At 31.5% G+C, this 19,944-nt stretch overlaps 3 protein-coding genes across 3 annotated transcripts; all 3 read right to left on the reverse strand.

Annotated features, from left to right (window-relative positions):
• Window positions 1–6,084: 6,084 nt before the first annotated feature.
• LOC144546369 (VQ motif-containing protein 11-like) lies at window positions 6,085–7,459 on the reverse strand. The gene is made up of 2 exons (XM_078294912.1): window positions 6,909–7,459; window positions 6,085–6,561 (listed from the first exon to the last, which is right to left on the reverse strand). The coding sequence occupies exons 1-2, from the start codon at window positions 7,125–7,127 to the stop codon at window positions 6,184–6,186; spliced, it is 597 nt and encodes a 198-aa protein (XP_078151038.1). The 5' UTR covers window positions 7,128–7,459; the 3' UTR covers window positions 6,085–6,183.
• A 2,401-nt stretch (window positions 7,460–9,860) lies between these two features.
• Window positions 9,861–14,465, reverse strand: LOC144546392 (EamA-like transporter family). Its single transcript, XM_078294927.1, has 8 exons — window positions 14,173–14,465; window positions 13,457–13,834; window positions 12,795–13,012; window positions 12,306–12,376; window positions 12,047–12,148; window positions 11,533–11,650; window positions 10,803–10,938; window positions 9,861–10,134 (listed from the first exon to the last, which is right to left on the reverse strand). Exons 1-8 carry the CDS (start codon window positions 14,254–14,256, stop codon window positions 10,072–10,074), a joined length of 1,170 nt encoding a protein of 389 aa, XP_078151053.1. The 5' UTR covers window positions 14,257–14,465; the 3' UTR covers window positions 9,861–10,071.
• Window positions 14,466–17,477: 3,012 nt separating this feature from the next.
• UBP22 (ubiquitin-specific protease 22) lies at window positions 17,478–19,944 on the reverse strand. The gene is made up of 3 exons (XM_078294897.1): window positions 19,027–19,944; window positions 18,810–18,934; window positions 17,478–18,467 (listed from the first exon to the last, which is right to left on the reverse strand). The coding sequence occupies exons 1-3, from the start codon at window positions 19,833–19,835 to the stop codon at window positions 17,683–17,685; spliced, it is 1,719 nt and encodes a 572-aa protein (XP_078151023.1). The 5' UTR covers window positions 19,836–19,944; the 3' UTR covers window positions 17,478–17,682.

Raw genomic sequence — 19,944 nt, forward strand, 5'->3', positions numbered from 1 at the left:
TATTAATATTGTGTAATTAGTATCTTCTTATTAATATATAATTATGTAATTAATATCCTATATTGTTAATATATTACATAATTATTATTAATATGTAATTATATAATTAATATGTTATATTGTTAAAATATTAAATAATTATTATAATAATATTACAATATATTATAGTTGTTATTAATATATTAATATTATATAATTAGTATCTTATTATTAATAATTATTATTAATTTATAATTATGTAATTAATAATTAATATTGTTAATATAGTAAATCATTATTATAATAATATTATAAGATATTATAGTTGTTATTGATATATTAATATTATATAATTAGTATCTTATTATTAATAATTATTATTAATATATAATTATATAATTAATATTTTATATTGTTAATATATTAAATAATTATTTTAGTAAGATTATATAATTAGTATCTTTTTATTAATAATTATTATTAATTTATAATTACATAATTAGTATTTTATTATTAATAATTATTATTAATATATAATTAATATTTTATATTATTAATATATTAAATCAATTTTATAATACTATATAATATATTACAGCTATTATTGATATATTAATATTATATAATTAGTATCTTATTATAAATAATTAACCAATTTAGGCCTCCTTAGCTTTAGGCCACAACCAAACATGGGGCCTAGGAGGCTTAAATTGGTTATTCCAACTTAGGCCGGTCTAAATTATTCATGTTTGGTTGAGGCCTAAAGTTAAATCATAGCTTAAATCATTCCTTGTTTAGTTAGAGTTGGTGGAGGACTAAAGTTTTGAAAGCCTAAATTAATTAATTATTTATAATAAGATACTAATTATATAATATTAATATATTAATAATAACTATAATATTATATATTATTCTAAAATTTATTTAATATATTAATAATATTAAAATATTAATTATAAATTAATAATAATTATTAATAATAAAATATAATTATAAATTAATAATAATTATTAATAAAAAAATACTAATTATATAATCTTATTAAAATAATTATCTAATATATTAACAATATAAAATATTAATTATATAATTATATATTAATAATAATTATTAATAATAAGATACTAATTATATAATATTAATATATCAATAACAACTATAATATATTATAATAATGATTTACTATATTAACAATATTAATTATTAATTAAATAATTCTAAATTAATAATAATTATTAATAATAAGATACTAATTATATAATATTAATATATTAATAACAACTATAATATATTGTAATATTATTATAATAATTATTTAATATGTTAACAATATAACATATTAATTATATAATTACATATTAACAATAATTATGAATAAGAAAATATTAACTATATAATATTAATATTTTATAATATTATTATAATAATTAAGTAATATATTAACAATATAGGATATTAATTATATAATTATATATTAATAATAATTATTAATAATAAGATACTAATTATATAATATTAACATATTAATATTAACTATAAAATATTATAATATTATTATAATAATTATTTAATATATTAACAATATAACATATTGATTATGAGAAGGGATCAAGTTACAACAATTTCTGAGTTACAGCAAGTTACAAAAACCATTTTCTACATTTTCAAAGTCCAAATCGTCGATCCAAACCATTAGATGTGATCTCTACAATAAAATATGTCTAGAGACCAAATTTTATATTTTTTGGAATTTTTTTACTATTTATTAAGATGGTATTTATTAAGATGGGTACAAAAACTAGTCAAATTCAGACCATTGAATTTTGTACCCATCTTAATAAATAGTAAACAAATTCCAAAAAATGTAAAATTTGGTCTCCAAGCACATTTTATTGTAGAAATCACATCTAACGATTTGGATCGACGATTTGAACTTTGAAAATGTAGAAAATGATTGTTGTAATTTGTTGTAACTCAAAAATTGTTGTAACTTGATCCCTCCTCATTAATTATATAGTACTATATATCGTTAATAAGATACTAATTACACAATATTAATATATTAATAATAACTATAATATATTACAATATTATATAATAATTATTTAATATATTAACAATATAACATAATAATTATATAATTATTTATTAATAATAATTATTAATAAAAGGATATTAATTATAGAATATTATTATAATAATTATTTAATATATTAACAATATAAGATATTAATTATATAATTATATACTAATAATAATTATTAATAATAATATACTAATTATATGCAAATAAAATATTATTATAATCATTCAAGTTAGGCCACGAGGTGGAATAAAAATTAAACCATCGTGTGAGGTGGTTTAATTGAGGCCGGCCTAAAGATTGGCTTATGCCATCTTAGTCCGGCTCAATTAAAGCACGTTTGATGGAATAACGAAGCCTAAACTCCTTATTCCACCCTTTAGGCCACAACCAAACATAGCATATCAGATTAACTCTTTACCCTACTTAAGATTTAATCCTAGGAGTCCTATCTAATATCGATTAAGCCAAACAAAATAGAATTAATTTCTTGTGTATCAGAACTCTTGCGAATTTTCTTATTTATTCTTCAAGACTTCAATATATTATATTTACTTCTTAACTCTTCCAATTGTTTCTTAATTTATCCTTATAATTAGCTCACACGCTTTAAATTTTATTTTTTGGACCCTTCATGCATTTCCTTTCTCCTTCACATCGCATTTCTTTCTTGGTTCTTCCTCTAAAGAAGTTTTCGAGAGTATGTGAAAAATTAACATTAAATACTAAAATGACATTAAGGTTAAACCAAAAAAAGAAAAAAATGTGCTCTTCATCATGGCTTAATTTCATTATTAAGTTGAAAGTAGCAAATTGTCGAGTTCATCAAAAAGAAAATCAATACATTATTTCGGGAAAATAATAATATTCACATCCAGCCAACAATGCACATTCTAACATTATCAATCTAAGTCTTCAATTCTACTGCATGGGCTTAATCTATATCATTTACTGCCAAAATTTTTATTTATACCCTAATCACAAGAAAAAATAAACCAAATCGCTCCAGATTCTGAGGAATTCAAGAAATATCTAGGTCGCCAAACTGTTATGCGGCTTCAAACACTGAGGGCCGTTACATGCTCCTGCGGCTCCAGTCTAGGAGCCTCCAAATAATTCTGCGGTTCCATTGTTATTTTATTTTTTATTTTTTTTGTAAATGGCACAGAGGTTTTTCAGAAGTGGCACAAATATTAAGAATTTTTGTTCTCTGTGCCGCATAACCTTTTGTATGAAAAATGAAATTATTAAAAAAAAGAAAAACAAATGGGGTTGCATAATTATTTGGAGGCCTCTAGACTGAGGCCGTAGAATTATTGGACAACTCCCAGTCTTTGAGTCCGCAGGGGTATTTGGCGGCCTAGATATTTCTCGAATTTCTCAAAATCTGAAGTGATTTGTTTTTTTATTTATTTTATTTTAGGGTATAAATAAAAATTTCGGCATTTACTGACACTATGACAGTAACTGTTGTAGAGTAAACTGAAAGAGTTTTAGAGAGTACAGAGAAAATTAATTAACTATTTTAATTAATGCATAGTAGCCCCTGAACATTTCTCATTTTGAATTACTGGGGTTGTTTGTGATTTTGAATTAGGAGAAATTTTGTGTACTATTTGAACTAGGGCTGCACAAAAAGTTAGTTTGCGATTTGATTTGAGTTTGATTCGGAAAAAGTTTGTAATTAATTCGATTCGAAATTAGTTTGTTCTGAAACAAATTAAACCAGTTCAGTTCGAATCTTATTCAAACTCAAACTGGATATAGTTCGTTCAAAATTGGTACGTGAACTATTTAGATTCGAATCTCAAATATATAATGCAGCTAATGGCTTCAACCATTAATCTTTAATAATGCAGGAACCAAACTTATATCATATCTCAAAAAATTTAATATAATGGTAATTTATAATATGAAAATGCTTCAGCAGCGTAACAAATTAACAATATAAATAAGTTATATTTGACTAGGTCCATGCCGTGATTTTAATCAATCCAGCAGCGTAAAAGGTAAGGGAATTTTGGACTGGCCCATAATTCATCAGTGTAAATTCGTAAAAGGTAAAAGGTAAAAAGAAATCGCCTGAATTTTGTTCCGCATGAAGAAAACTAATGCATAAACTACTAGTGGTGGTAAAAAAAAAAATGTAGTTTGTGATTCTATTGACTTCAATTCGATTCGAAAAAAAAATCGCAATTAATTTGTTCGATTAAAGTTCGTTCTAAAATAAATCAAATCAGTTCGGTTTGAATGTTATTCAAATTCAAACTCAAACTGAGGTAAATTTGATTTGGTTTGATTCGTTTGCAGCCCTAGGACTTTGAACCTTCCGTTTTTATTTTGAACAATTAAGGATGAAAATTCAATAGTACCTGTAACATAAAGAAAAAATAATAAAATAATAAAAAATGCTGTTTATGCAGAGGCAATTAATGCCTGTCTGAATCTGTTTTCTCAAAGCCTTGAAATTCCTGCATGGAACCTAGTAATTTCCCATCAGCTGTTGTTCATGATTTCATTAAATTCTTCTTTGCTCCAGTCAACTTCTATTCTTAATGCCCCACAAAAAAAATTTAAAAACGGTCCCTAGCTATTTAATTTGATTCTCTCTCTCCCTCTCTCTTTCAATTTGTAGTACGCAGCTGTTATTCAGTACTTGATTATTAATTAATGCTTGTCAGGACATTTCTAAACTGAATCCAGATTAAATTAAGTGAAAAATAACTTAAAATATAAAAAATGAATATAAGAACATTTTTTTTTCTAAACTGAATACAGAAGAGTGTGAAGTCGTGAGAGAGAATTGAATTCTCGACTTTTGAGTAACTAACAGTTTTTTACGTTTTTTTTAGCTAACTGTACTATATATCTCCGCTATCTCCACATAAGAACATTTCACTAAGCAAAAAAAGTGGACGTTTCAATGGGCATGAGATCAAATTCAGTTCGATGCCTGGTTGAAAATGTTTGATCCGTGTCAATATTTCTGCATTTGGCTGAGATTCACGAGGTGGAGATTAATATAAATTGTTTACACGAATCTTAATGAGGATAGAATTTGGTTCGATGTAATTAACAACTAACACACTTTATTAATTAGAAATTACTATCACCTGGATATTTAAATTTGTTATATATTATATATCTTGGGTTACTATATACCCTGAGCTAGGATATAATATATTTCTAAACAAGACAAATCAATTATTCCGTCAGAATTTATAAATTTTAAATTTTAAATTTGAATTGGAACAAGGGCTCTTTCGGCTGACAAGAGGCCTGCTCTTGTCTTGTTCATGTCAATGATAATTAGTTTACACAAAGGTCAAAAGAAATAATTAGTTTTGTTTCCAATAATTTACAAACACACACAAAAAAAAATCTTTTGCATTATACTTAGAGGGGCCTTCAAATACACCACGATTTTGTGCTTCAATATGGTCTACATCTTTTATCTCCGTTTTTAAAATCTGAACAGTCAATTCAAACTGCTCAACATGATCTTCATAATATAATATTCTTAGAGACCAAATTTTATATTTCTTAGAATTATTTTACTATTATTTTACATATATAGGTTCAATATCACTTTTTCGGATGGTCCATAATCTCCTTAACTAGTGATTTTGCACCTATCTAAAAAATTAGTAAAAAAATTTTAGAAAGTATAAAATTTGATCTCTAGACATATTTTATTATGAAGATTATGTTGAGTGATTCGGATCAACTATTCGAATTTTGAAAATAGAGATGAATGATGTGGAGCATATTGGAGCACAAAATCATGATGCATTTGAACCCTCTTAATTTGCTATAATATTATTAATTCTCTTAATCACTTCAGTCTAGTTTTGTACGTAGCCTAAATTAAAATCCCTATTTATACTCAATTAGTTCAAGAAACGAAATGTGTTTAAAAAAATAACAAAAATAAAAAATTAAGAGAATATATAGCTAAAATCAAAAATATATTTGAACTATTGAAACTCTGTTTCTTTAATTAATTTTCCAAAGGTTAAAAAATAAATGACAAAAAGAACCTCCATGCATCTCATGTGTCTTACACAATACAATTATCTCTAATTAACCTCTACTACTAAAATATAGCAAAAAAAAAGGGCCTAAGAATTAGAAGAAGAAATGCTCCTTGATTTTGGAGAGATGACAGGAAACAATGGCAACAACTTAGGTTTTGCACCATTTTCACCACTTCTTGGAGAATGGTGCAAATAAAACCCTTTCTCGGCTATCGCCTTCTCTTCTCTCTCCTCTTCTTCCTTCGTTAACACCACGGTGGGGCCCGCAATCCTTGCGAAGGAAGTGGGAGAAAACGATGAGGACAGAGGAGAGTTGGAGGCCAAGAAGAAAGAAAAATCTATGGTTGAAACCGGAGAGAGAGAGACATCGGCGCCAACCGGCTTTTGTATCTGCGAAACAATTTGGAGATGCGTAGCAAAGGGGATGTCTAGCCTTGCCGGTGTCATGCCTCGTCGCCTCTCCTATGAACATAATAAAAAACATGGATTGAATTTCTATGATATAAGTTTATAAGATATAAGAAATATATACTAGCTAGCTAGCTAACAGTAGTATAACATTTGTGTTAATACAATTCATGGCTTGAACTTATATTAAACTAGCTAGTACAATTTGTTCATATAACATATACCAATACCATGCTTAAAGGAATTTAGCATATATATACTATGCTTAAAAATTAAACCATATTCTTGACTTGTTATTAAATTATTGGTACAATTTTGGATGCAACTGAACTGAAGCAAGGCAACATTATAATTAATATATGCTTATCTCTGGTGAAACATTATATATATTAATTATGTACCTGAAGCTTTGGCCTCTTTGCAGAGGGGAGAGAAGAGTTGGAGAGAGCATGAATTGATTTGATGGGTGCACCGGTCAACTTCTGAACCACCGCTCGAAAACTCGACGGGTCGACATGAATGTAGATCGTGTTGCCATTGTTTGATTCACCACAAATGGGAGAGGTGGTGGTAGTGGTGGTGGTGGTGGTTTCTCTCTCTACAAAGTTTGTAGTAGCCATGTATGCAAAAATGTTAGAAAGAGAGAGAGAAGGTGTGTGGTTTGGAGGAGCAAAAGAAAGGTTTTATGTAAGAGAGAGAGAGTTATGAAAGAAACTTATTGGGCTGTTTTTTTATTTTGTCTCTCTTATTTAATTTTTATATATGAATTAATTTGGAGATTTATTAATATTGAGTTAATGCCTTAATTAATTTGTTGTGTGATCTATGTTTCCTGTCTTTACTGTATTACAGCCTTTACCAGGACCAGCTGTTCTTTGTTTGTACAGGCATTGATGTCTCTGGTCTCAACTCTCAACTGTTTATTAGAGAGAGAGAGAGATGCTCTATTGCTATACTAAATTGATTCATTGAACAACTAAAATAGTGCAACTATGTGTGACAATGTGAAACAATGTATTTATAAAAATTTAAGAAAAATATTTTGTATCTATTCTAAAAACAATTTAGCTTCATTTGTAGCACATATAATTAAACACATTAGTTGATCTATTCTTAACATTAGCTCAATATTGTTCATATTAAAATATATCATTATTGATCATTAGCATATTTGTTAAATATATTAGCTCATATAAATATATATATCAATCTAGTAAGTCTCATTAAAGAGGATATAGTTGGCATATTTGTTTATAAACACTAGCCATGCATATTCAAGCATTTTATTATTCATTGACAAAGAGAACAAGAAGTTTTTTATATTTCAATTGTAGAATATTCTTTTTTTTTATAGTTAATTATAGAATATTCTCATTGCTTAAAAAAAATTCAATTAGGACAGGAGAAATTAATTTAACAGCAGCATATATACATATATAGATACAAACTTAATTAGTGCACAAATTTACTTCTTTGATTTAAGTTAAGAATTTTTGCCAAATTAATTTTTCACAAAATTGATCTATGAGTAAATGCATATACAAAATTTACAATTGGATGACATAATGAGGATAGATTACAACATAATTACACAGATTCATCTTTCCAGTCTTATATTTAATTAATTCACCTCAGAAATTTAATTATCTATTTGAGTGTAAATATTTTATAACATGATAATGTACTTAATTTTATTATATTTGTTAAATTTATTTATACAAAGATATAGAAGATATATATGTAGGAAAGAGAGAAAGACGCACAAGGAAACTATCTAGAGAGAGAAAGTATATATAGAAAACAAAAACTTGTGGCACAAAAAGCATGAGGTAGAAAATGACAAGATTGATATAATTATCTTCTCAATTATATATCCTTGTGTAACTTATTGGTAATTACAACAATTAATTATTTTATTATACTATATTGTGCATTCATATGTGTGTCATTTATTAATTATTTTTTAGTATATAAAAATTAACAAATTATATCTCAAAATAATATCTGTTATCATATCTAATTTTGTTAATATCAATCACCAACAATATCTTCCATGTGCGTAAAATGTTTTAATTATATATTATAATTACAAAAACAAAACAATTTAGTTTAATATTTAGTCTTATTCAAGCTTCTTTTCACCAGTAAAAAATCATACCATGTAGACCAGATACCACATAGAAGATCACAAAGTCCAAGTCACAGAATATCGTCAAAAGCATCTGAGAAGCCCGCCGAGGTTGCGTGAGGGAAAGAACGAAGCTCTGTTTGTTTCGGAAAATCAATCAGCTGCTGATAAGGAACAGCAACCACCAAAACACCGCATTTAAAATACACGTGGACAGAAGTAGTTCTTTGGTTTGGTGGTTCCCTGTTTGTGCTATGGAGCGGATGGAAGATCCCCAGAGCTGTTTCAGGATGGATGCATGCGTTACAAATCAGCGCGTGGGGGTTGTTTCAGATTCGACACCAATCCATCAGGTTAGAGGCCCCACTTGTCAGAAGGATTAATTGGCCCCACACGTTGACCCTGATTTATTTGACACGAATCCGCATCACCCCAGGTACCTGAGCTGCAAGTGGTGAATCTGAACTATTAATTTTACTTGGCACGAATCTCAAAGCAGGCCCCGTAAGCCTCAACAGCTACCGGATTGAGTTTAGCCTGGATGCAATTAATCTGGGCCGTCCATTTTTATTAATTGCACCTCAGGTACCTGGGGAATACGGACTCATTTGACACTGGGTTTTGCTTTTTTGCTTTTTGACCCTCCTCTTTCAACAATTTACAAAAACAACGATTATCTGATTATTGACAATTTTCTCCTCGCTGACAATTTACCTTGAATTTTCAGTAATCAATCCCCTTTCGTAATATTTTTTTTATTTTGGATTAATAAAAAAATTGGCACAAATGTCCCCTTCTGATTCTATGTGACTCATAAGAGTCTTAAGTTAACACAATTAACACAATTTACAAAATAACACAGATTTGTGATTCCCATCTGCTAGAATATTTTTAGGAATGCACATAATATAGTAAAACATTTCAAATCAAGCGCATATATGTTTGCATTTCATCAGAAAATGAGAAAGACAAGGAAAATATATTCTGATACTAACAGACAAAAGTAAAATTGCACAAATGTGTCAAAAGAAGGGGGCTTTAAAGCTAAATTCCCATTACTGAATCTTTAGCACAATGCACAAAGATGTCTCTTTCAATGCCATTTTTAAGCAAAAATTCCCATTTCAAACAATTAACACTATTTGCAAAAGGATGCAAAATAATGCTCAAGTTTAAGTAACGTGCAAGAATCAATTTGGAGATGAGTAGGAAAAAAAAAATACAAGCCCTAAAAACTTATCTAAAAATCAATTTACATATACCATTTGGCTAGATGGAAAAAGAAGAAAAAACACAGAGAATTAAAAAAAAAAGACGCCTTAATCGATGGTCGTTTGTGACCCGTGTTGCTTTCCAAATGGAAAGCACAAAAAATGAACAAAAAAAATAATAACTAACTGTGTAAAACTTGGAACAAAAAAAAGGATGATTTGTTTCTATAAGCCTAAAAACCGTGAAATTCGATCTGCAAGGTTTGCCAGTATGAACCCGGCAAATACCTGTCAAAAGATACAAATATATGATTTTCAGAAAAATATAGTATTTATTTGCTTATAGTTATTGTTAGTTTCAGTAGCTGTACAAAAATACAATATAATATGTGCACTTGTGATATTTTGGTACCAGCAGGAAGAGTAATAGACATTATTAGCAAGTATTTATATGCTTGTTTTTAATTTTTTTTAACCTTGGGAAAAAATAAGTAATTTTCTTATTTAATAAAGAAAATACAGGTTTTATCAAACTATACATTGGTTAATTGAATTTGTGATGCTTTGTATTACAGAAGGGTAAAGGTGAAATTTCTAAACATTCAGAGGGTACACTGGAAAGTTTCCGTTCAACATGATTAACATGATTTCCATATGACAATGTAATTGCAAACAAAATTTTACATTTTTTTTAGAATTATTTTACTGTTTTTTTAGATAGGTAGAAAATCACTACTTTTGAATGGTTTAGAATCTTTAGATAAAGTGGTTTTCTACATATCTAAAAAAAAAAAAAAAATTGATCTACAAGCACATTTTCATATGGAGATCATGTTGAACGGTTCAAATTAACTGTTCGAACTTTGAAAATGAAGATATTGATCCATTGTACGGACCAATATACGCTATGCATAGTACCATAGCCTCACTCTTTCAAGAAAAATAATAAATGTCACCTGAGCAGAGCCGAGAATATAGACAGCAGAATAATGTCGGCCATGGATGACCATGTCAGCAACCATAGCAAGTGGGATTGTCAGTGACATGCCCAGTGTGGCCACTAATGGTGTTGTCCATACCACCGAGAGCGCCCTGTTTTTAAAATTCAACCATTTTCAGAACAAAAAATAAATAAAAAACCTAAAACGATTCCGTTTATAAAAGGTCCGAAACAGCTTGGTGGAACAAAAAACTTTACCCTTACCCGTACCCGATAAGTTAACAAAAAGAACCCTTACCCGTACCCATCTTATCAAATTCATATGTGTCAGGGAAATAGATAAAAGGGTGTCACTGAATAGATATATATGGGCCATGAATAAAAATATATCATATCATGTATCTTCCCAATATATCTATATATATAATTTTATAATTTTTATTTTTATTTTTATTTTTAATAATTACCGTGTAAGATAATGGGTACGAAATAGTCTTTACAGGTATCCTTATCCATTATGTTAACAAAAAAGAAAAAACTTTACCCTTACATGTACCCAATAAGCTAATAAAAAAAAAATTGCCCATACCCGTCTTATCGGATACGATACGGGTTGGGTAAACGGATAAAAGGGTACCATTGACGCCCCTAGGTGCAAGAAACCCCAATAAAGGTAGAGAAAGGAATATGGCTTAGTACTGATACTAAACCTGACTGTAAAATTAATTGTTTTTGTCAGAAAATACCAGAAGTAATCAGAGAGGACGCTTCCAATTAATCCATTTGCTATCACCACTTCATCGGTTTTAGCTGAGTGAGGAATCGTAAATTTTGGTTCAATTCCCAGCGCAGTCAAGGGCCATACTGAAATTAAATATTATAACAAACATTATTATATCTTATATAGATTAAGCTCCATAATTTTTTATCTAACTTCAGTAATTAGGAGGGAATCGGGAGATGTCTATACAGCATCTCTCTAATGGTCTGTGTTACATATATGATAATACATAGTTACATACCTAGCTATTTATGCATTTAAGGAAAGTTATTAATTAATTAATTAATAACTTTGACCAATTCATATACAACGGCCAGGAAAATGGCATAATTAATTATAATTACATCATCTGACATGGTCAAATACAAATGTAATTATAATTAATATTTAATACAAAAGTTTTCAAAATTTATTATTATAATTAATACTATCAAAATTTACGAGAAACTTTAAGAATGCAAAATTGAATTAAGTCATACCGAGCCACCAAAGAGCAACAAGTGTAAAGAGGCCAACATATCCAAACAGCTTTTGCACATCTACTCTCTCACCTTCCTCTCCAGCAAATTTTTTCAGTAGAACTTGTGCATTAAAAAAAATCCAACAGTTATTTTTACAATAAAAAAATGGATTCTACCTTTTTCTATATTCTGTGCTATTCATCGAAAGTACGACTTTGACAAAAGGATGGTTACAATTGAAAATTTCATTCAAGAATGTATAAAGGCAACATCTTACCAGTAAATAGGCCATATGTGACAGCCGAGAGAAGGCCAAAAAGATCACCAACAAGAGTTCTCTCTCCGCTCCTAAAATTTTTACCCAAATACCAAAAATTATTAGAAATGTAACTAAGAACAAGATCAAGTACACTAACCTAGTGATAATAAATTGCAACAGATCATGTTTTTTATAACACTATCATGATTTTCGTGGTTCTAACCACAGCTAGCAATTATGGTTCACAATCAGGTACAAAAATAAGAAGAGCGAGGCTATGGTACTATGCATAGCACAGATTGTTCTGTACTACGGATCAATATTTTCATTTCCAAAGGCCAAATAGTCAATCTAAACCCTTCAGCATGATTTTTCAGAATTCTTTTACAACATTTTAGATAGATAGAAAATCAGCGGTAGAAACGGAATAAAACAAAATTGTCCGAAATCAATGGTATTAATGAAATTTTGTAAAAAAAAAAAAATATATCGGGCATTAGAGCATACTCAGCAGGGCTCAACTTGGCATCGTCAGAAGCCCAGGTTTTGCCGATGGTGGTCATGACAACACCAGCCATGCAAACCAAGACAGACAAAATTTTGGCCACATTTAACGAATCTTGCCCCAAAAGCACCCCGAAGAATAGCGTAAATAATCCTGAGGTCGAAGACAACACAGTCGTGCTTGCCACACTCGTCCTTGCCAGTGCCGCATTTGACAAGTACTGCCCCCGTGTAAAAATAGAAAGAAAAAGAAGACGATTCTTAGTGGTTGCACACTAGCAGATTTAATTTCGATGAAAAAAATCTATCTATAAGTAGCATCAGGTGTGTCAGTTAATATCACGATTATACCAGTGAACCACAAATTAGCACCAGTCACTTGGTTTTTGTCTGGTACCAGTGATCCCTACCTTTAACTGTGAAATGTGAATTATAAAGGTAGGTCTTGCTACATGAATAATACTGGCAGTGGTGAAGGTGAGTTTGGTATAATATTTAGTTTAAAGTTAGGAAACCATTGTTGGTCTAAAAATAATCTTAACTGGCATCACAATCATACCAGTGAATCAGAAATTAGCACCAGTCACTTGGTACCTGTATGGTACCAGTGAGCCTGCAAAAGGTACCTTTTACTGTGAAATGTGAATTATAAAGGTAGGTCTAACCTCAGTAACAAACCAAATAGGTGCAAGATAAAACCCATATTTCACAATTTCCATAGTAGGAACCGCCGTCAATTTCTCCTTGGAAAATTCACTGCTTGTTGTATATGTAATTAGAGCAACCGACTCTTCATCTGTCTTTGAAGAAATATCAACACCGCTATCTTTTCTACTTAAAGAGCTTAGAGCCTCCATTTCAAGTATGACCTTTTGAGCAGGTTTGGTGATAATTTCAGAAATGCCATCAGTGCTTTTCGTTTGCTTTTTCATTATGTTGTTGCAAATCCAATCCTTGAGTAATGACAAGGGAAGATATATAATCATAAGCGAAGCACCTAGGTATGTAACTGCAAAGGGCTGTTTATAATCTGTGAATATTCCCTGGAAAAAAAAAAATACACAATCAAGAGCCAAATTTTATTGTGCACTAAGAGTTACTATAATTATTTTATTTGTTTTTGGATACACTAGCGCTGAGCTGACTGATAATTTGACCTAAGATTTTGTCAAAGAAACATTCACATCTTCACACAGATCGGTACCACATAATTTAACTATCAGTACCAGTAATTCATTTGGTAACACAATAAACAACTGGTAATTAGCCTGGAAATTATTTCAGTTTGTGTAGGCAGCTCTGTAAACACTGATACCAAATCAAGCAAACAAATTTATAAATCTATATATACAAAAATCAAAATTGAGAAAATAAATCTAACCTGAGTAACCTCAGCGGAGGTGACCCAAATCACAACAACTGTGCCAATTAGAAATAACCCAGCTTTATATTTCCAACTCATCATCTCCTGTTTTATCTCCAATTAGAACCAAATTCAAATGCAATTTCTCCCCAGGCCGAATCAAAAGTTCGATTCTTCAGCCATCCCTGACCTCATAACGGGCTTCTTATCAAAAATCAAATCTGATAGAAATGTGTTGTTGTCTTTTCCAATGGCGTTACTGTTCAGCTTGTGTACCTTCTAAGAGAGAAAAACGTGTGAGAGAGAGAAGGGAAAAAAAAAATGGCGGTTAATGGATCTATAAGTGATGATTTCGTTAGTGTTTAGACACCGAAAAAAGCAATGGCGAAAGGAACTATCATCACCTAAAGTAACTCAAATTTTTATTTAAGATCGAAACCGTTATATCTCTATAGGCACGAATATTGAAGGATCGTACCATTGATCAGACGATCAAAAATTTTGAGTTACTTCAGAGAACCAGACTCATGGCAAAAGTACCGAAAAATGAAATTATAAATGAAATACAAATTGAAATCGTTCCCAGAACAAGGTGTACAGCTAGATGCAACGTGTATTTACAGGTGGTCCCACGTGAATGGTAAAAGGCGTATGAAGACCAGGTGTATATCATAAAGGTTGCAATGCGAATTATAAATGAAATACAAATTGAAAGCGTTCCCTGAACGAGGTGTAGTACAGAAACATTTGATGGGTCCCACGCTCATATTTAAGGTGTATGAAGGCCAGGTGTATGTGATGATATAGGATGAACAAATGTGGGTGAGCTTTGTCAGTAGTGCAGGCATACGGTCGCTATCCCATATATGCGGCATGCCAAACCATATGAGTATTTCTATACGGGTACCCAAAATTGTACCCCAAATCAACAATTCCCGATTCCAGATGGTTTTTTTTTAGGAAATTTGGATCAGGATATGAATTTGCACGAATTTTAAAGTAAACTTTCCTATATTATATATGACTGCGGAGTAGGTTCAATGGGCACGGACCTACTTTATGTTCGACGGGCTTCAGAATTGTTTGATCCACTTTAAGATATATGCGCTCAGCTTTAATATTCGTGCAGAATCATTCCATCTCCTACAGTATCGCAAGAGAAATTTACTCTTATTATGTCGAACTTTTATATGTAGTATTTTAAAAATAACAGTTTGAAAAAATATCATGAAATCTCAAATTAGAATAAATATAGAGTGAGGTTGTCAGGGGATAAACACAGACTGAGACTTTATAATACTTCATTTTGATTTAAAAAAATGACAAATATTTTTACTTTTTTCATTTTGAACGGCTAACAATGACAAATAATACTGCTGACAATTATAAACAACTAAAAATTACAAATAGTAAATTTTCAATTACAACGATAAATAATAAGTAATTTCTTAAAAAATTTAAAATAGATAACATTTAAAAAAAGATCACTCAAGAGTAAAATGCAAGCTGGAGATAAAACGTAGGTTCAAATTAGGCATTTGGGATTTTAAGAAACCGTGCTACTTTTGAATTAATTATTTTTAAAATGCTACGAATTAAAAAATCGGTTTGTTGCGCACTAAATTTATTATAAGTACATCTTTGGGGTTTTGATTGATAGCACCAAGTAACTGCACATATTTTAATAAATCGAACTACTAAATTTATTGAAGAAAATCCATAAATAGAAAGACGGTGATTAATGACACCGAATCAAATCTTTAAGAAATAAATAATAGTAATGATCCAAATCAGATGTCAGTTAAATTATAAATTTTGCAACCAACCAAATTCTGTTTTTGTTCCCCCCCTCTCTCTCTCTCTCTCTCTCTCAATTTATGATGTTGATGTAATTTCATTACCAACCAAATTCTTTTATTCTCTATATAAAATTTGGGTATTTGAGAGCTGAATAATTGGAGATGTTCTGATCAAAATGAGCTGTCAAAGATTAGTACACCTAATTAAATTGATGGTTTAAATCGGCACACTTAAATGTCAATTATCTAATAGATTGTTAGAAATAAAGATAGTCAAAATGGTAAGGAAGAACAAAAATAAATGCTCACAAATTCAAATTAGTGGATTGTTTCTTTTCATTCACTAATATTTTGTATGTACGTGGATTCCACTTAGTAATAGGATTGAGGCTATGGTGCTTTGCATTGTACAGATCAAACCCTGCATAAATCTATATATTTGTTTTAACTGCTACTGTTCAACATGATCTATATATGTATATAAATTAGGATGAAATGTTATATTTTTTAGAAATTTTTTACTATCTTTTTTAGGTAGTTCAAAAATCTCTGATTTGGATGGTCCAGAAATTTTATATCAAGTGACTTTCTACCTATCTAAAAAATAGTAGATATGAGTGCTCTCCCTTTTGGAAAGGTAGATAAATAGAGCTTTGGAGCAGAAGAGGAAGCTAAAGAAAGAGAACTTGAAAATGTGGAATTTATATCATCTAAGGTAACACAATATTTCTGTTTAGATCTGGACCGTTCAATCAGAATATGCACGAATATTAAAGAAGTTCGGTGCATTCCACCTCGGATTGGATTGTCCTCTCTACTTTGAAACTTTCTCTTTCAGCTTTCTCTGCTCTTCACTATCTCTTTTAACATTTTTTTTTCCCGTGAGTTAATTTGATAGCACAGAGGACACTAGTATATATTCCCATTGTAAATAAATATTAATAAAAAAAAAATCTACAAACAAATGCATATAAGATTTTTTTAAAAAACCTAAACCAGTATTTTCCTCCTATCTTCATTCTCTTAGAAATTGGGGAGCAGTCCGATCGGCATCGTCCGATACCAATCGGAGGTCAAACCGTTTGACCGGCACATCATATAAAATTTGTACAGATCAAGTGCACACAAATTTTTAAAACATCAAATTTTCTCATTTTGTTTTATCTTTTACCAACATCAAAACATCTATACATGTCAAATGTCAATCATACAAAGCAGCCTAAACAGGACACACATAAAGAGTTAGACTGGACATATTGTACTGGAACTGTAGAACTGATTGTACCAAATGAAATACTTTTGGTCATGGTTCGTACCAGCACCCATCAATGGCATTTAAAGACACCAAAATGGAGGCTCCACATGAGAATCTAAGTACAAAATAACGATGCTTGACAAATGACAAAGGCAACCTAAATGACTTTGCTTTGTTTTTTACCTTTGCGAAACTTCTGTTTCCATCTCTACAAACGTGTATAAATTTCAGAATAATAACCTCTTTTTTCAGTGTATAAATACAGTTCAGAATAATAACATCTCATGATATAAAATATAAATAATTTCAGTACAACAAAAGACTATTGTCATTTTTTCCCAAAGGAACACAGTTCAAAAAATTCAGGTTCCCTCTCATCCCCATATCAAAACTGAAATAATGATATTGATCAGCAAAATTTAACCCAAGTTAGCAACTTCCAACTAAAAACCAAACCCACGAGAAAAAGAATTGTCATACCGGTTCAATTGTACCGGTACTGGTACCAGTATTGCCACCCGCTGTATAACAAAGCACCTTTTGCACATAGAACAGCATATATGCCTGAGATTCTCTAACAATACTCTCTTCGACTTTAATCACCCATGCATCATCACATTTAAACCAACTGTCATTAATCCTTAAATAAGTCACGTAGTGACCCGCATCCAACCGACCCGAATGCGTCACGACTGCGAAAATTTCAAATTCCGAGGATGCCCCACTGCTTATTGCAGCTTCACTGGCACCATTTTCAACAACAGGTAATAAGCGGTTCCCATACCGACTCCTTAGAACAGATGATGACAGGTACGCTGCCATGTCTAAAGCAAACGGGAACTGCAGACAACTGTCGATCTTACGCAATGTCTTTTTAATTGTAGAGTGTTCAAATCGCTTTACATGGAAGGACAAAACCAGGGGAAGTTTTCGGATTGACATCTGTTTCAGAGATTCTCTTCTCTCTTTGCATTTCTGACAGTAAAATTTTTGTTCGTTGTCAAGTCTCTCTGGCCGCGTGAATTTCTCAAGGCACCGCATGAGGGTGGTGGGGCCTGACTGATTCTGGTTGTGTTTTTGCTTTGTTTCTTTCTCGCCGTTGCGAGCAGTCTGGCGGCTCAGATGGGTCGAATCAAGGTCCAGCGAGAGATCGATGCAGGGGTCGTAGGTGGTCGAAGTGAAGCCGCAGTAAGTGCATGTCACATCTGATCTTAAAATGCCAGAGAAGATCCGATGCGCAATGCAACAGTCCCCTTGACCTGAAATATATGGTAAAAAGAGATTACAAAAAAAAAATATCACTCTGAATAAAGTGTCTGTGTAATTGAGGATCATTTTAGCACTCTGAAGCACACATTTTAGCAAGATTTTTAACATGGCTTTGCTCTAATTAATCCTCATTTTGCATTATTTTGCAAAACAGTTGATAGTAGTAGTACTGATTAGATGTATCTAGTAATTTTGGCAAAATGCAAGGTCTAAAGTACAACAAATTGCAGAGCAATAAAGAGGATGTACATACATATGTTGCACCCTGTTAAAACAGTTGAAAAGATTATAACTATAGTTGAAATGAACTAAAAATGTATACAGAATAGTACCATTATGGTTAGAAATCTGTTGATCTTCAACCAGATTATCATGAATTCGATCAAGAATTGAGATGAAAAATTCATGTGCATCCTGTTGCTCATAACTCGCAAGATCTGAAGAAAGCCTCCACCAGCTGTAATCAGTGATCACAAAGGTAAGAAGCAAACTATCGCTATAAAAAAAAATGCGGGAAAAAAGGAAACAAGAAAAGCAAACTAAAGTAACCTGTAGAGAAATTTAGCGGGGCTAAAGGGGGACCGATCGCCAGAGAAAGCAGCAGAATAGATCTGATCAAGATCGCAAACCAGACACAAGTCGACACCATTGACACTCTTCTTACGCGATCTTCTAGCACAGAGAAATCTATTATGACGATCACTAAGGAAATAGTTTCTCAAAGGCGGTGTATGAAGAAGAGCTTGTAACACCGAGTTCATAAAGCATGTATTCCCCATGTTGTTCAATCCTCTCAATCCCCATGGATGACGATCGGAAGAACTCGGATCTGGATGTAGTTGACTCGATCGAGTGCGAATGAGCTGAGATTGTGAAGGATTTGGATCCCACTGTTTGAAATCGACGCGACGACGCTTATTACTTGGAGGAGAAGAAGAGGAAGGGAAAGAAGGAGATTGCGCAACAGATACAGTAGAATCGAAATCGGAATCGTAAACCTGATCAGAGCAAGAACAGCAGAAGAGTTCAGCACGGAGGAGGTCGACACTTATATAGTGACCAGGGGAGGAGATGGGGTGGTGAGAAGCATGAGACGGGCAGAAGACCTGACCGCAGGAGAGACAAGCAAGAAGGCGTGAGGAAGAGGAAGAGGAAGAGGAAGAGGTGGTAAGAGGAGAGGAAGAGGAAGGGCAGAGCGGGCAGTGAGGATGAGAAAGAGGGTCAAGACGGATAGAAGGGAGACCAAGGGGGCGAACGCGAAGAGAGCGACGGAGGTTGCGAAAGGGGTTACGGGAAGAGGAACGGTAAGAGGAGAGATGCGGGCAGGGGGCAGGGATGGAAGGAGGAGGAGGAGCCATGGGAAGGGGAACGGGCAGGGGAAACTGAGAGCATGGACGGCGGTGGGGGGAGGAGAGGAATGGAGGGATGGAAGGAGAGCACGACGGTAGGAGACTAGTGGGAGACCAG

Source organism: Carex rostrata, chromosome 29, assembly GCF_964058835.1.
Source record: "Carex rostrata chromosome 29, lpCarRost1.2, whole genome shotgun sequence".
In the NCBI taxonomy this organism is placed as follows: Eukaryota; Viridiplantae; Streptophyta; class Magnoliopsida; order Poales; family Cyperaceae; genus Carex; species Carex rostrata.

Excerpts from the sequence above, each read along its gene's own strand:
- LOC144546369 (XM_078294912.1), bottom strand. The coding sequence starts at position 7,127 with ATGGCTACTACAAACTTTGTAGAGAGAGAAACCACCACCACCACCACT. Across the intron at positions 6,562-6,908 it reads CAAAGAGGCCAAAGCTTCAG|GAGAGGCGACGAGGCATGAC; the intron begins GTACATAATTAA and ends TTATGTTCATAG.
- LOC144546392 (XM_078294927.1), bottom strand. The coding sequence starts at position 14,256 with ATGATGAGTTGGAAATATAAAGCTGGGTTATTTCTAATTGGCACAGTT. Across the intron at positions 13,835-14,172 it reads CCTCCGCTGAGGTTACTCAG|GGAATATTCACAGATTATAA; the intron begins GTTAGATTTATT and ends TTTTTTTTCCAG. Across the intron at positions 11,651-12,046 it reads TGTTGCTCTTTGGTGGCTCG|TATGGCCCTTGACTGCGCTG; the intron begins GTATGACTTAAT and ends ATTTAATTTCAG.
- UBP22 (XM_078294897.1), bottom strand. The coding sequence starts at position 19,835 with ATGGCTCCTCCTCCTCCTTCCATCCCTGCCCCCTGCCCGCATCTCTCC. Across the intron at positions 18,935-19,026 it reads CCCGCTAAATTTCTCTACAG|CTGGTGGAGGCTTTCTTCAG; the intron begins GTTACTTTAGTT and ends CACTGATTACAG. Across the intron at positions 18,468-18,809 it reads ACAGATTTCTAACCATAATG|GTCAAGGGGACTGTTGCATT; the intron begins GTACTATTCTGT and ends CATATATTTCAG.